This window comes from Gorilla gorilla, chromosome 4 (assembly GCF_029281585.2).
Source record: "Gorilla gorilla gorilla isolate KB3781 chromosome 4, NHGRI_mGorGor1-v2.1_pri, whole genome shotgun sequence".
Classification (NCBI taxonomy): Eukaryota; Metazoa; Chordata; class Mammalia; order Primates; family Hominidae; genus Gorilla; species Gorilla gorilla.
Window position 1 is genome coordinate 181,064,990 of NC_073228.2, and position 16,226 is coordinate 181,081,215.

The window sequence follows — 16,226 nt, forward strand, 5'->3', positions numbered from 1 at the left end:
CCCTGGCAGCCTTGTTATATATAATGCAGAATGCTGCACCCCAGAATCTCTGCTTTAGTGTATCTGAAGCACAACCCAGGAATTTGCATGTCTAACAAATTGCCAAATGGTGATGGTGCTGGTCCAGGGATCACACTTTGAGAACCAAAGTTCTTTGGGATCTTTTCTCTGAGAGGTTCAATCTTTACAAATAGGAACTCCAGCTTATTAGAGAGAATAGTCAAATTTTAATCCACAGCAGAGGTCTCAGGAAGTCTGATGTGTAGCTTCTTTTGGAATTCTAGGACCGAATCATTGATGCTGGTCCCAAAGGAAACTATGCTCGGTTCATGAATCATTGCTGCCAGCCCAACTGTGAAACACAGAAGTGGTCTGTGAACGGAGATACCCGTGTAGGCCTTTTTGCACTAAGTGACATTAAAGCAGGTAAGAATCATTTCAGGATTCTGCAGCTGACATCTGAATTTCAGGGCTTTTGTTTTTTACAAACAGCTTCCTCAGATTATAATTTTAAACATTTCTATATGTACCGTTCTCTGGAATTAAGTGCATTTACATTTTTGTGCAACCATCACCACCATCCGTCTCCAGAACTCTTTTCATCTTCCCCTGCTAAAACTCTATACCCACTAAACACTAAGTCCCCATTCTTCTTTTTCTTCACAGCCCCTGGCAACTACCATTCTACTTTCTGTCTCTGAATTTGACTACTATATGTACTTCATATAAATGGACAATATTTGTCCTTTTCTGACCACCTCATTTCATTCATTCATTGATTCATTTTTAATGTTTAGGGACAGAGCATTGCTCTGTTGCCCAGGCTGCACTACAGTGGCACCATCACAGTTCACTGCAGCCTCAAACTGGGCTCAAGTAATCCTGCTGCCTCAGCCTCCTGAGTAGCTAGGGCTATAGGCACATGTCCCCATTCCCAGGTTTTTGTTTTTTTTTTTTTTTTTTGTAGAGACGGAGTCTTGCCGCTATGTTGCCAAGGCTGGTCTGGAACTCCTGGGCTCAAGTGATCCTCCTGCCTCAGCCTCCCAAGTTCTGGGATTACAGGCATGAGCCACCTCGCTTAGTTTGGCTCATTTCTTTTAGCACAGTGTCTTCAGAACATGGATGGTTTTAATGGAACAAATTTTCACATTCATATGAACTTACCACTAATAGGTTTGCTTTAGAAACTACTAGCTCTTCAGTCTCCTTTCTCACCTTCCTGAAGTTGCTCTTCTTCCACTTTATAAACCAAAGATTGATCTCTCACTCTTCCATATCTTATGGGTTACGGACCCAAGGCTATTTTAAAAATAAACCACTGGGTGTGGTGGTATATGCCTGTAGTCTCGGTTATTCAGGAGGTTGAGGCCAGAAATCGCTTGAGTTCAGGAGTTTGAGAAGCAGCCTGGGTAGTATCGTGAGAACTCTGACTCTTAAAAACACACACACAAAACAACAAAAACCTCTCAACCTCTAGGATGTCAAAGAACAGGATCTTTGGAGAATTCACTGCTCTGTCATGGCTCACTTGGGTGCTTGTCTCTCTAATGGGGTAGCGAGATGGTTGTAACCAGGACAAATAGTAAGAAGTTAATTTGAATCGAAAGTAAATCTGGTATGGCTGAGTGGTTTGACAGTAAAGTTATGTGGTAGATATTTTCCATAAATTAAAGGATCTTAATCTATAGCTTCAAGGTTTTGATACAATTATTTTAAACATATATACCTATGCATGTAACACCCTCCAAATTGCATGCTTTTTTAAGTATTAAAATTTGTGGCTGGGCGCGATGGCTCACGCCTGTAATCCCAGCACTTTGGGAGGCCAACGCAGGCAGATCACGAGGTTAGGAGATCGAGACCATCCTGGCTAACATGGTGAAACCCCGTCTCTACTGAAAATACAAAAAAATTAGCCGGACGTGGTGGCAGGCGCCTGTAGTCTCAGCTACTCCGGAGGCTGAGGCAGGAGAATGGCGTGAACCCAGGAGGCAGAGCTTGTGGTGAGCCGAGATCGTGCCACTGCACTCCAGCCTGGGCAACAGAGGGAGATTCCATCTCAAAAAAAAAAAAATTTGTATAAACGTTGTACATTTTGAAATGTACAAGAAAGTTATGATTTTTCAAATGTAGTTTTGCAAGGATATGAGCAAAACAGTTAAAATCAGCCTCTTATACTCAAACTGTGATAGAACTGGCCTAGGTAGTCTGTAATATACAGTAGTATAGTCTAATTACTGTTGAAACAGAATCCCATTTGAATGTTCTGGAAGACCTTAGTTCTCCTTTGCTCAGTCACTGTTGTCCTCAGGAAGCATTGATCAAGATAAAAGAATTAGAATGATATTTGTTCAGATCTTAGTCTGTTTTTGTGTGTGTTTGTTTGCTTGTCTGTTTGTTTGTTTGTTGAAACGGAGTCTCGCTCTGTTGCCCAGGCTGGAGTGCAGTGGCATGATCTCGGCTCACTGCAACCTCCACCTCCCGGCTTCAAGCAATTCTCCTGCCTCAGCCTCCTAAGTAGCTGGGATTACAGGCATCCACCACCATGCCCGGCTATTTTTTGGTATTTTTAGTAGAGACTCCTGACCTCAAGTGATCCGCCTACCTCGGCCTCCCAAAGTGCTAGAATTACAGGCATGAGCCACCGCGCCCGGCCTGTGTTTTAAATTTAATCTATGGGACTTCTCACACTCAGTGTACTTTTTTCTCTACAATTTAAATGTGTTGTCCAGGAGTCTTTCAGACTTTTTAGGTTGTGACAATTCTTAGATTTTAAAATTTGAGCCACTAGTTACTTTCGGGTTTTGCATTTGTTTCTCATAATGTTTTACATGATGACACCAAGGACACTTGAGCATCACTGTGCACTGCACTCTGCTTATTTGAGACTGGTTTTTAGTTGCAGATTTATTTCAAGTTTTTGGAATGGGTGGTTTCAGAGTATATTGTTTAGATTTCTACTTTGTAACAGGAGTAATTCAATAAATGATACGGAATACCAGATACGATTCTAAGCATATTATCTCATTTAAGCCTTGCAAAAGTGCTGTAAAGTAGATGATATTATACCTATGTTACTTTTATCCTTGGATGTCACACCTCTCTCATTCTTTTCTCCCTTTTTCTCTCTAATCGCCCCAGGGGTGGAGAGGTTCCTGTATATTAAATCAATATAAATATAGTTCCTCTATAATAAATCAGTCACATGATTTAGTTCTACTATGTCTGCTGAGTGCTGATAGTCCCATTCTTCTACTTAGAACCTGCAGTTCATGTCCATGGGGATGCCCTCCTCTGCCATGTCTAGCCACAAATTTCTCTTCTTTTTTTCCTGTGTTCATCAGCTCAGGTAGCTTGGTGTTGAAATTCTCAGACTTTGTTCCTCTCCTCACTTGACTTTCAGTCTGCATAGGTTCAGGATGGGGAAAATGAGACAGGATGTGCTAAGGGACAGGAAGAGTGCCTATCAGAGCTGAGGCCTTCATTCAACTTCCTGGGCCCTTCACATACCTGCAACTTACTGTCTCCCAAGTGTCCCATCCCTACTCTTGTTTATCTCTTCTCTCATGTTCTTTGCCATGCCCAGTAACTGAAGATCCATCAAGGATTGCTGCATATTGAACTCTTTTCTAGAATGGTATCACTGTTTAGTTTATGAGCACTGATACTTTCTGATTTAATTTAGCCTCTCTGTGATTATGCTTACATAGTATATGTTCAGTGAGCAGCAAGTTATGACAAGTATCCTGCTTTCTTTTATTTGTGTATAAGGTACAATTGTATTATAAGCACATCGTATCTACAAAATTTTAGTTATCTATTCATAAATCTTTTATTAAGAAAAAGACGGTGTGGGGCTGGGCGCACTGGCTCATGTCTATAATCCCAACACTTTGGGAGGCCGAGGTGGGAGGATCACTTCAGGAGTTTGAGACCAGCATGGCTAACATGGTGAAACACCATCTCTACTAAAAATACAAAAACTAGCTGGGCGTGGTGGCAGGCGCCTGAAATCCCAGCTACTCAGGAGGCTGAAGCAGGAGAATAGCTTGAACCCAGGAGGCAGAGGCTGCAGTGAGCCGGGATCTCACCACCTTACTCCAGCCTGGGCAATAGAGTGAGACTCCGTCTCAAAGAAAGAAAAAGAAAAAAGAAAAAAAACAGTGTGAATAGAACCACGAAAGATTCAATCCAGTTAAGTTCAGGCATGAGATGGGAAACAAGACCCTCCCGTTACATTGGTGAGTCTCAGTTCCTGCAAGCTCCTTATGGCATGAGCCTCATCAGGCCGTGGATAATTCTGCTACTCCTACAGCATGACCCTAACGTAGCTGCTGGTATTGTGAACATACTTGATAAAGAAATAGTGATAAGAATGATTTCCTTTAACATTCGATGAAAAAGTATGTATAGCAGTCTCGCTGATAAAAGGCATGTCAGTCTGCAAAGGGAAATCTTCCTAAGAATTGACAGTTTTTAATATGAATGATGGTTACTTTATACATTAACTGTAAACATTACCCCTGTGATAGGCAACCTCTTCACATATTTATATAAAATTCTTATATTTGGTAGGCCTCCCATAACTGGCTTTTAGTTTTGAGTTTTGAGTTTGAATGTTTATTTTATTTCCTCTCACAGTTTTGGTGAAATGGACCTTTGACAGAAAGAGAGAAAGAGGACAGTTTGCCTGTTAATTTGAGTACCTTTTTTTAAAGTTTACACGTTACTGCTATGTGCATTTTGTCATATTGTCTCAATAAGCTTGTCAGATTTCTCCATTTTAAAATGGGCTGCTCAGGGTTCAGATTACCCTGCTAAGTCTGTGACGTAACTGGATCTACAACCAGTCTGTAATCTACAGATTTCTAGTGTTATTCTGTACTGAGATGCCTCTCCAGAGTGCTGCCAGGTAACGTGTTCACCTGAGAACAGACAAACAGGTTTTCCTCATACTTGTATTCCCAGGGCCTGACACATTGATAAGTTGTTTTTTGTTTGTTTTGGTAATGAATTAACGTATTTTGAATCTGAATGGTTAATAAACAAATGAAAAACAACTTGAGGTAATTAACACCTCTGGAGGAAGAGTTATCTTAAATATTACTTGTTAAGCCATTTAAGTTTTCTCTGTTAAATTGTATTACCTGATTATTAATGTTATAAGATTAGAATTAATTAAAATATAGGATTAGAGCTAAATTCTTTTTAAAATTAATCTGTTCTCTTGGGAGTTGGTATCCTTTGTAATTAATACAGAAATAATGTAATTAAAACCATAGATATTAATATTTTCACGGTCTCTTATGCAGGCACTGAACTTACCTTCAACTACAACCTAGAATGTCTTGGGAATGGAAAGACTGTTTGCAAATGTGGAGCCCCGAACTGCAGTGGCTTCTTGGGTGTAAGGCCAAAGGTACCACCCTTCTAGACTTCTGCTTTGGGATTAGTGGTGTGGTCCTCCCTCCCTAACAGTGTTAGGGCAGTCTACATTTTAAGAAGAAGTCTCTTTGAAATTAATGACATTCAGCCAAGCATGGTGGCTCATGCCTGTAATCCCAGCACTTTGGGAGGCTGAGGTGGGCGGATCACCTGAGGTCAGGAGTTCGAGACCAGCCTGGCCAACATGATGAAATCCCGTCTCTAATAAGAATAGAAAAATTAGCTGGGCCGTGGTGGCATGTGCTTGTAGTCCCAGCTACTCAGGAGGCTGAGGCAGGAGAATCCCTTGAACCCAGGAGGCGGAGATTGCAGTGAGCTGAGATCACACCACTGCACTCTATCCTGGGCAACACAGCAAGACTCCTTCTCAAAAAAAAAGAAAAATTCAATGACATTGAATAGGTGTTGATAGGGCCACTTTCAATTCACTAAGCATTCGGCTGATGAATTATATAAGAGGTTTTTGGGGATATTGTTGAAGTGTTTTGCGCCATCTGACTTTAATTGGTGCTACTTTTCTAACTAATAATGCTGTGAAATAGGACCTTATAAAGAAGGTTAGTTACCTCCCTCGTCTTGATCTCACATCTCCTAATAAGCCATATAGATTCTTGATATATCTGTGTCTGTCCCTGTCTTTCTCTCACTTTCTCTTTCTGAAGATACCAAAAAATCTGCAGTTTAAGCTTCTAAATGTATCATAACATCATAGATAAAAGTAGAACTCTTAATCTCACCATTATAAAAAAGTATAAGCATTGTTGTGTCTTCCTGTTTTTTTAGTGTGCACTTTCTGAATAATTGAATTCTAATTCTGTAACTGTTAAGTATCATTTCCATGTCTATATTCTCCTTTTCTTATTTTTTTTTTTTTTGTTGTTCTGTTTTATTTTTTGAGGTGGAGTCTCGCTCTGTTGCCCAGGCTGGGGTACAGTGGTGCAATCTCAGCTCACTGCAAGCTCCGTCTCCCGGGTTCACGCCATTCTCCTGCCTCAGCCTCCTGAATAGCTGGAACTACAGGCACCCGCCACCATGCCCGGCTAATTTTTTATATTTTTAGTAGAAACAGGGTTTCACCATGTTAGCCAGGTTGGTCTCGATCTCCTGACCTCGTGATCCGCCCGCCTTAGCCTCTCAAAGTGCTGGGATTACAGGTGTGAGCCACTGTGCCCGGCCCTTATATTATTATTTTTTAAAGTCCTTGCTGATCATTTTTAGTGACTGTCTTAATTTTTTTATATAATGGATGGACATACTAGATGAACATCTAGATAATTCAAGATTTCTGTATCATAAGTAACAGCACAGTGAAAATTGCAGTTTAATTTTGATACAAAATAAACTATATAGTGACTTCAATTGAGTATGTTCCATATGCCTTTTTGATTGTGAAGCTCAACATTAAGAACTGAAAAATGCAAATTAACATAGAAGCCAATAAGAAAAGAGTAAATAATTTTTTTTTTTTTTGAGACGGAGTCTCGCTCTGTTGCCCAGGCTGAAGTGCAATGGTATGATCTCGGCTCACTGTAACCTCCGTCTCCCAGGTTCAAGTGATTCTCCTGCCTCAGCCTCCCAGGTAGCTGGGATTACAGGGCCCTGCCACCACACCTGGCTAATTTTTTGTATTTTTAGTGGAGATGGGGTTTCACCATGTTGGCCAGGCTGGTCTCAAACTCCTGACCTCAGGTGATCCACCTGCCTCAGCCTCCCAAAGTGCTGGGATTACAGGCGTGAGCCACTGCACCTGGCCAGAAATGAAGAGCACTCAATGATAGTTTTTTAATCTTGTTAAATAAGGAGAATCACCTCTATATTATATTGGATTTTATTGTGCTTTTTGTTTAGTTTTGTTGGTTTAACGGTGTTGTTCCTTAAGATGTTGACTTGTTTCCTATAAATTAAAATAGTAACTCAGTTTAACCTGTACTTAATGGTATTAAGTGTAGTGCAGATGTCAGTTTCAGCATCCTTGATGTCTGCATGGGATAGCATTTCACAGGAGTCAGTCAGAGGTAGATGCTAGAGAGGTCACTGTGTGCTCTTAGTAGATATTGGTCTGTCAGAATAGGATGGACCTCCATTAAGCCTTGCAGATTGGTCCTGGATGTTTCTGGGTTAAAATGAAGAATGTGATAAGATGATTTGGTGACCAAGTGTGGGCTGCAGGGAACAAAGAGAGAACATCTGCTGGCTGCTCCAGGGTCTGCCTTGGGAGTGGTGGACATGAAGCTAATTTGACTTGATGTGTAGTCTTGTTGACGGCAGGGACCATGAATTAACTTTTTTGTGTCTTAACACGTTGCTTATAGTAAGTTCAGTTATGCTTTATTGAATGAACGAGAAATAGGCATGTGTACCCACACACAGAAGTCTACTTTAGTTTTGAAAGTAGACGAATATAAAAGTGAAACTTTGGCCAGGTGCGGTGGCTCACGCCTGTAATCCCAGCACTTTAGGAGGCCAAAGCGGGTGGGTCACAAGGTCAGGAGTTCGAGACCAGCTTAACCAATATGCTGAAAACCCGTCTCTACTAAAAATACAAAAATTAGCCAGGAGTGGTGGCGGGCACCTGTAATCCCAGCTACTCAGGAGGCTGAGGCAGGAGAATTGCTTGAACCCAGCAGGTGGAGGTTGCAGTGAGCCAAGATCGCGCCACTGCACTCCAGCCTGGGCAACACAGCAAGACTCCGTCTTGAAAAATAAATAAATTAATTAACTAATAAAACTTATGAAAGGCATGTCATTTAACACCAGCCTTATGGATCAGCAAAAACACAAAGATTTTTGTCTTCTGTTTTGTTCAGGTGGCGGGAGTAGTTGATACAAAAATTATTACTACGTATCTGTGATGTACCAGGTACCTTTCCTGCATTTTATCTTCATGACAGTCTCTTTTCCCAGAGAAGAGAATGAGGCTCAGAGAGGGTAGTTAACCCGGGTAAGATTGGTACTAATGTGTTCACAGAATGCTGACTGTTCAATATCTGACCTGTAGAACCAACCCATTGCCACGGAAGAAAAGGCAAAGAAATTCAAGAAGAAGCAACAGGGAAAGCGCAGGACCCAGGGTGAAATCACAAAGGAGCGAGAAGATGAGTGTTTTAGTTGTGGGGATGCTGGCCAGCTCGTCTCCTGCAAGAAACCAGGCTGCCCAAAAGTTTACCATGCAGACTGTCTCAATCTGACCAAGCGACCAGCAGGTTGGTGCCAAAATCCATTCGTACTGCTACTCGTTCTCTCCATCATACTCAGGGTCTCATGCCATTTGCATCAGCCTTGAAGAAAGTGCCATTTCGTCTTTCCATGCATAATTTTGAGGGGTATGGTCTATTTTCTTATTCTGGAAATAATGAAAACAAAGGCTTAGAATTCTTAGTTATGAAGAATGGAACAGCAGTGCACTTGCTGTGTTTCAAGTCCTTTACTTACATTCATGTTTATTTCATCCCCCCAGCAACCCATAATGGTTGGTTTTCTTCCATAATGCATGTGAAGAAACAGAGTTAGGATTGGTGAGGTGATCTTTCACACATAGATAGAGGAGCTGGATTGAGAGCTGGGTTTTTGACTCCAAGACTATTATATCATGTTGCCTTTCTAGAGAAAGAAAGATTGAGATAGTAAAGCCTTTAGGTGGTTCTAGTCAGTGAGAGATGGATTGCCACCCTTTTAGCACTTCCTACCTTGCTCCCCTACGCCTAGTGCAGTCTCCCCCCATGCAGAGTAGACTTTTTTCCTCTAAAGGAGATTTGGTTGTATCAGTTAATACATGAGAAAGCTGCTCAGGTGGATGTGGTACCCAGGAAATTTGTAGTTGAAGAAATTGAGAACCTTTGAGTAGTGATTTGGGGTTAGAGAATTTTAGGGATTTGGATATGCCATCTATTTTAATGAACAAAAAAGAGAAACCAGTAGGGAGCCATTCCAGGGTGAGGAGATTATACATTACTAGTGACCTGCTTCCAAGAGTTGCAGAACGTTAAGAACTTTGGGGTATAAGTAAAAGGAATTTGTCCCCAAATTGGCTTTCCTTCACTGTATATTGGCCAGGGTCATGAAATAAAAGAAACTGAGGTAGGATGAGGGCAAGGCCATCACATTGACCTGTCAGCACCAGGAAGTAGAATTGTTTCAGAATCAACTGCTCAGGGTCGTCACTGGTGCAGGCTATGATAGAACCAATCTTGCCTGTGTGCCAGGAGTGGGAGCTGGTGTAGTTGATTTGAAGGTGGAAACACTGTCCCTGGTCAAGACCCTCAGGTTTCATGAAATATGGGGAGTCAGGTAAAAGCTTAGGTCAGCTTTGGGTCTTTTCTACTGATTCCATGTGAACAACATATAATGTGCTGTGCTGATCTCAAGACTTAAAATAGAGCAAAGGTAAATCTTCCATTTTTCATGATTTTATATCTTTTCTATTACTGTTAATAAGCAAATAAGCAGGAATCTAAATCGCCAGGATATTTCTCTTTGAGTTGCTTATTTAAAAGCTGTATAGTACAAATGGAGATTGCAAAAATATGAAAATAATATCTTAAGTTTCATGTAAAAGAAGCTTTTTGTTGTCCCCCCCCCCCCACCTCCTTGCTGGAAATAGTCATAGAAATACCAATTTACTCCTCTGCTTGTGTATTTAGTTGATAGTAGTTGCTATTTGATAATTCGCTGTTACTTTATGTATTCTGTGCACAAAAAGAAGCTGGAATTCTGGGGCAAGAGGTGGCTGGTGAGTGGCATAAGCTCTCTGAAGCAGGGACAGTGTGAAGGAAGGTCATCATCCACACCTTCGGACTGTAGCATAGCCATGGCCCATGTGATATGTATCTCTTTTTTCCTAAACTTTTGATTTACTTCTGTGTTTTCAGGGAAATGGGAATGTCCGTGGCATCAGTGTGACATCTGCGGGAAGGAAGCAGCCTCCTTCTGTGAGATGTGCCCCAGCTCCTTTTGTAAGCAGCATCGAGAAGGGATGCTTTTCATTTCCAAACTGGATGGGCGTCTGTCTTGTACTGAGCATGACCCCTGTGGGCCCAATCCTCTGGAACCTGGGGAGATCCGTGAGTATGTGCCTCCCCCAGTACCGCTGCCTCCAGGGCCAAGCACTCACCTGGCAGAGCAATCAACAGGAATGGCTGCTCAGGCACCCAAAATGTCAGATAAACCTCCTGCTGACACCAACCAGACGCTGTCGCTCTCCAAAAAAGCTCTGGCAGGGACTTGTCAGAGGCCACTGCTACCTGAAAGACCTCTTGAGAGAACTGACTCCAGGCCCCAGCCTTTAGATAAGGTCAGAGACCTCGCTGGGTCAGGGACCAAATCCCAATCCTTGGTTTCCAGCCAGAGGCCACTGGACAGGCCACCAGCAGTGGCAGGACCAAGACCCCAGCTAAGCGACAAACCCTCTCCAGTGACCAGCCCAAGCTCCTCACCCTCAGTCAGGTCCCAACCACTGGAAAGACCTCTGGGGACGGCTGACCCAAGGCTGGATAAATCCATAGGTGCTGCCAGCCCAAGGCCCCAGTCACTGGAGAAAACCCCAGTTCCCACTGGCCTGAGACTTCCGCCGCCAGACAGACTGCTCATTACTAGCAGTCCCAAACCCCAGACTTCAGACAGGCCTACTGACAAACCCCATGCCTCTTTGTCCCAGAGACTCCCACCTCCTGAGAAAGTACTATCAGCTGTGGTCCAGACCCTTGTAGCTAAAGAAAAAGCACTGAGGCCTGTGGACCAGAATACTCAGTCAAAAAATAGAGCTGCTTTGGTGATGGATCTCATAGACCTAACTCCTCGCCAGAAGGAGCGGGCAGCTTCACCTCATGAGGTCACACCACAGGCTGATGAGAAGATGCCAGTGTTGGAGTCAAGTTCATGGCCTGCCAGCAAAGGTCTGGGGCATATGCCGAGAGCTGTTGAGAAAGGCTGTGTGTCAGATCCTCTTCAGACATCTGGGAAAGCAGCAGCCCCTTCAGAGGACCCCTGGCAAGCTGTTAAATCACTCACCCAGGCCAGACTTCTTTCTCAGCCTCCTGCCAAGGCCTTTTTATATGAGCCAACAACTCAGGCCTCAGGAAGAGCTTCTGCAGGGGCTGAGCAGACCCCAGGGCCTCTTAGCCAATCCTCGGGCCTGGTGAAGCAGGCGAAGCAGATGGTCGGAGGCCAGCAACTACCTGCACTTGCCGCCAAGAGTGGGCAATCTTTTAGGTCTCTCGGGAAGGCCCCAGCCTCCCTCCCCACTGAAGAAAAGAAGTTGGTAACCACAGAGCAAAGTCCCTGGGCCCTGGGAAAAGCCTCATCACGGGCAGGGCTCTGGCCCATAGTGGCTGGACAGACACTGGCACAGTCTTGCTGGTCTGCTGGGAGCACACAGACATTGGCACAGACTTGCTGGTCTCTTGGAAGAGGGCAAGACCCCAAACCAGAGCAAAATACACTTCCAGCTCTTAACCAGGCTCCTTCCAGCCACAAGTGTGCAGAATCAGAACAGAAGTAGTACCAATCAATGTCACATGAACAAACAAGCTGCCCCCAGGGTACCATTTGGGGAGGGGAAATCTTTTCTTTCTTTCCCCCTTAAAAAAAAAAAACACATCTGCCCCGAACACTTTCCCACTGTTATTCTTTCCTCATATCCCAACACTCAGAACTCTTGTGACATTAGCCAGTGGGGGCTTATGGTTGTGTGAACCATGTATGAAAATCCAGTGGGCCCCAACCAAGGAGACAGACAGACTTGGGTCTCTTTCCCCCAACTTTTCCACATGGTCATCGTGAAATAAAAAGTCCACTCTGGAGTCAAGTATGGAATTCAATTCCGCTGGTCAGGTTGGAAGGTATAGGGGCTCTCAAAGCGATTTCCCCAACCAGACAGAGCCCCATTGAGGGCACCTAGGAACCCTTGGGAGGAAATGGTGTTCTTTCAAATCAGTGGCGATTTCCTGAGCATTCACGTGTTCTAGGCCGGGTGCTAGTCACTGATGAGAGATACAGAGGTAAATAAGGCCTCATCCCTGTGAGCCTGGATTCCAAGGCTTTCAGGAAGCTTTGACCAGGAAGTAACAGGAAGTTCTGAGGGGTCTTGGGGCTTTAGACTCATTTTGAAATGTCCTTTGTGGCACCAGAAGTGGTTGTGTTGAGGAAGTGTCTCTTGGCTGCGGTGTGCATGGGTGCGTGTGCATGCACGCACACTCACAGAGGTCTCCTCTGTAGATGCAAGGGTGCTGCATTGAGGCCAGCAAGGCTGTTGGCTGTGGGGTCGCCGCTGCTGCTTTTGTCTGGGCTGTGCGGAGTCTCAAGATCAGTCCTTGGAGGAGCAGGTGGTCAGGGGGAGTCGGGCTCTGTGCGAATGTAGATTTCCAGCAGTGGAAGAAGGCATTTGGCAAGCTTCTCTTTCTTTGCTTTTGTTTCTACCTATTTTTCTCTTTGTACATGAATCCACCCCATCCCTATTTCCCTAAAACACTCAGGTGCTTTCAGATTTCAGAGCCTCGGGCAGTGGACATAGGGAATCTCTGGCAAGCTCTGAGCTAGACACACCAGCTTCAGGAAGAGTACCAGATCCTGATGGGAAATTTCTTTTCCCCGTTCCTTTTCCCTCCTGAGTGGAGGGAGTCCTCTTCTTCGCCTCCCTGAGAATTGCTGTGCTCTGTATTGAGAGCACCTGCCTGCTGACTTAGCTCAAAGGCAAGCCAGAACCCTTCCCTGAAGACTGGCAAGAGGTGGTGTTTAGAGCAACGTCCAGGCTAAGAGATGACTCCTATTAACTGCTGATTATCTGTTACTGCTGCCCTGAGCTGGGGCCCAAGGGCTGGGAAATCTGTTGGTGCTACCCTGCCCTACCATTCACCCAGCTCACAGACTGCCAACAGGAAGTGCTGTTTGGCTAGTTTCCTCCCACTTGTCTACCCCTCCTTTGTCCTCAGACCAACATGTTTACCTCTCTGCTTTGCCAACTTAGCCAGCAGGCCATCCCCGGCCCTAACGTCTCCTGGCCATTATCTCTTAGTTATGGCTTTCACGCTCTCAACAGGATTCTGTATTTGGTCCGAATTTCCTCAAGTTCTTATTGAGGTTACTCCCATCAATTCCACGGAGGGAACAGTAGTTATTATAGAAGCATTTGCGCTTTATCTAAAGATTAAAAATAGAATCTGCTTTTATTTCCCAAAGTCTGTCTCTGAGGTTGAGACACTTGAACTCAGGCAGAGGGACGAGGCTGGGCAGGGCTGTCCTGAGTTTAGGGGCCTATCCCTGCATTTCACTGAGACCTCGGAATCTCCTCTGTGAATTCCACCTGCCTAGTTCTCCCCTTTCATCCTCTCTCTCTTCCCACATCATCAAAGAGGAAAAGCTCTTTGTTCAAAAGGAAGAGAAAACGTAAAGCATCTTATTTTCTTTTAAAAGAATTTTAAACCATGAAAAAGATATTTTTAAAGAAATTCACCCAGAACATTAAAGTTCATTATATTAAGTATTTATCATGTGTGAGAATAATAAATATATAACTGCAGCTAGTAGGTCCCTTTCCCTAATCTTTTAGGTCATATGAGTAGGGTTTGCTTGGTGCCAGTCCTGTGCCCTTTTCTCTCCAGTCATCTGTAGTTGTGATCAGAAAAAGATATCTGCACTGCACTGTCAGAGTCTCCTTTCATTATGTTGTGTGTTAAATTACCGTAGCTCTTTGTTTCATGAAATAAACTGTGAATTTGGGGGGGGCGGGGGGAGGGCGTGCAGGCCATGTAAAAATTTTCCGTGGAGAAGTTTGATTCTAAAGTAGCTTCTCTAAAGTAGGCTTTGGTAGGTAATCAACTTGACAGCAGTCTAGATGTCTCACAGGACAGGAGGGAGTGAGGGAAAGGGGCCATGATTGGCTGCTTTGTGGTTTTATTTTGGTTCTTTCCATTCTCCGCCATTCATTGGAGGCTTCGTTCCAGACCTGCCTGGGAAAACAGCTTCTGAGCCATTTTGGGGAGCAGTTCTTCATCTGAATGGATGGACATCTGGGCTTCCTTCAAGGGCCATTGAATGGGAACTAGAAAACCACTGGAAACTAGAAATCTGAGCTATTGGGCCCACCAGTAGCAGCATGTGATACTAGATTGTTAAAATCATGAAAGCAGTCACTATCCAATTAGAAGCAGAGTCACAACTGTTGGGAAATGTGACTCTTGGAGGAAGGTGGGGAGGGAGTGGCCTTGCCAGCCCTGTGGGACGTCTCCTGAAGTTTGTAATAAGACCCCTTTTCCAAGGGGATGTGAATTGGAATGAAAAGGAAATCTTTCATCTTAGAAAACTTCTGGTCCTTACGCAGGGTGGTATTTGGGTATGTGCTTGGAAATTGAGATCTCAAGAGTGTTTGCCTTGGAGCCAGCTCCCCAGGAGGCCTTTTCCAGGGACAAGGCAAAAGTTGAAATTCTCCATAGGTAGCTAGAAAGCCAATACATCTAGCTCTGCTAAGTCAGAAAAAGATTATGAAAAATGTTGAAATTTACATTCAAAGCCTCATTTGCTTATCTTGCTGGAGCCAACCCAGTCTAATAGCAAAATAGCTGTCATTGATACAGAAACATCCTCATTTTTAAATGTCTGCTTTACCCTGTTACTGAGTTTGAGATGACTTAAATCACTGTGTTGACCCTCTTCTGAACCAAATCTTTAGCATTGATGAAAATAGTTATTTTATTCTTTACATCCTTCACCCCACACTATGGTCAGGGCATGAAACACCCTGTTGATCCCTTCCCAGGCTCGGCACTGTCTGCTCACTGGAGCTGGACTCCCAGGTTGTAATTCTAATGTTGCCTCATGAGAACAGAATGGCAGAAAGTTTAGTCCTGACAGCTTCCCCCATAGGGAGTAATGAGGACAGCATGAAACTTGGATAGGTTTTACCCTTAGTCCCTATAAGGTGGATTTTACTAAGGTTTTTTAAATGATACTGTCATCCTCTTGGGGTTTATCAGCCAGGTTAGAGGAGCCCAGTGTCCTAACCTCTCTCAGATCATGGCAGAGAAGGAGCTGCCTCCAGCCCCTTTCTTGCTGAGTTTCATTTGAGCAGTTCCATGTGTAGACATTCCAAGTCACTGCTTGGTAGTTGCTGTGGGAGCCTGTCATTGGCTATGGCCAGTTAGTTCTCAGCTGAGCTTCCTAGGGCCAGTGCAACAGGGCCAGAGGCTGCTATAGTGTAAATTGAAATAAGAATAGATCATTGTTTTGTACACACACACACACACACAAAATGTAATGATGGTGCTAATTTCACGGTATAAATAAGCACTGCCAAGGGTTGAGGGACTGGCAGCTCAAGAAACCCGGGTTCCTGTTTGGGAGGAGATTTTATGTAGAAAAGTTTGAGGCTTTGTTAAAAGTGGGGAGAAGGAAGATCCTCAGTGAAGCCTGCACCCAACCCTGGAGTGGCCCAGTGCAGTCCAGAGGTGGAAGAGATCCTATATCCAGGTGAAGGTGGCCATTGAGTTTCTCAGGACTGGGGCCACCTTGTCCATAGCCTCCGTCCACGCTGCCTGGAGCAGGTTGTTAGAGAGCTCTGGTTGTTGGGTCTTCCTCAGCTCCCTTCTGCCCCTCTCTACCTCTTCCACTCATGGAAGCACCTCTACTGCTTATGAAGATTAAGGGTAGTATTTTCTAAGGAAGTGGAAAGAATTAAACTAGAAATCCACAGCCTCGGAAGAAGTATTTCGAGTTTAACATGCGCTGTTTCTGCTTATGTGGTTCCTTCTCTAGAGCTGCTTCCCATGACTTTCAAAACATCAGGTTATTGT

The 16,226-nt window shown here is 44.0% G+C and overlaps 1 protein-coding gene across 14 annotated transcripts in view; it reads left to right on the forward strand.

Moving 5' to 3' along the window:
* NSD1 (nuclear receptor binding SET domain protein 1) overlaps positions 1 to 12,242 on the forward strand; it is a 166,863-nt gene extending 154,621 nt beyond the window's left edge. For all 14 annotated transcript variants that reach the window (XM_055386342.2, XM_019026901.4, XM_055386343.2 and 11 more), the window contains 4 exons: positions 285 to 426; positions 5,313 to 5,419; positions 8,444 to 8,648; positions 10,314 to 12,242. In XM_055386342.2, the coding sequence (XP_055242317.2) occupies positions 285 to 426; positions 5,313 to 5,419; positions 8,444 to 8,648; positions 10,314 to 11,941 (2,082 nt within the window). In that variant the 3' untranslated portion in view covers positions 11,942 to 12,242. The remainder of the gene's footprint in view (positions 1 to 284; positions 427 to 5,312; positions 5,420 to 8,443; positions 8,649 to 10,313) is intronic.
* Positions 12,243 to 16,226: the final 3,984 nt, after the last annotated feature.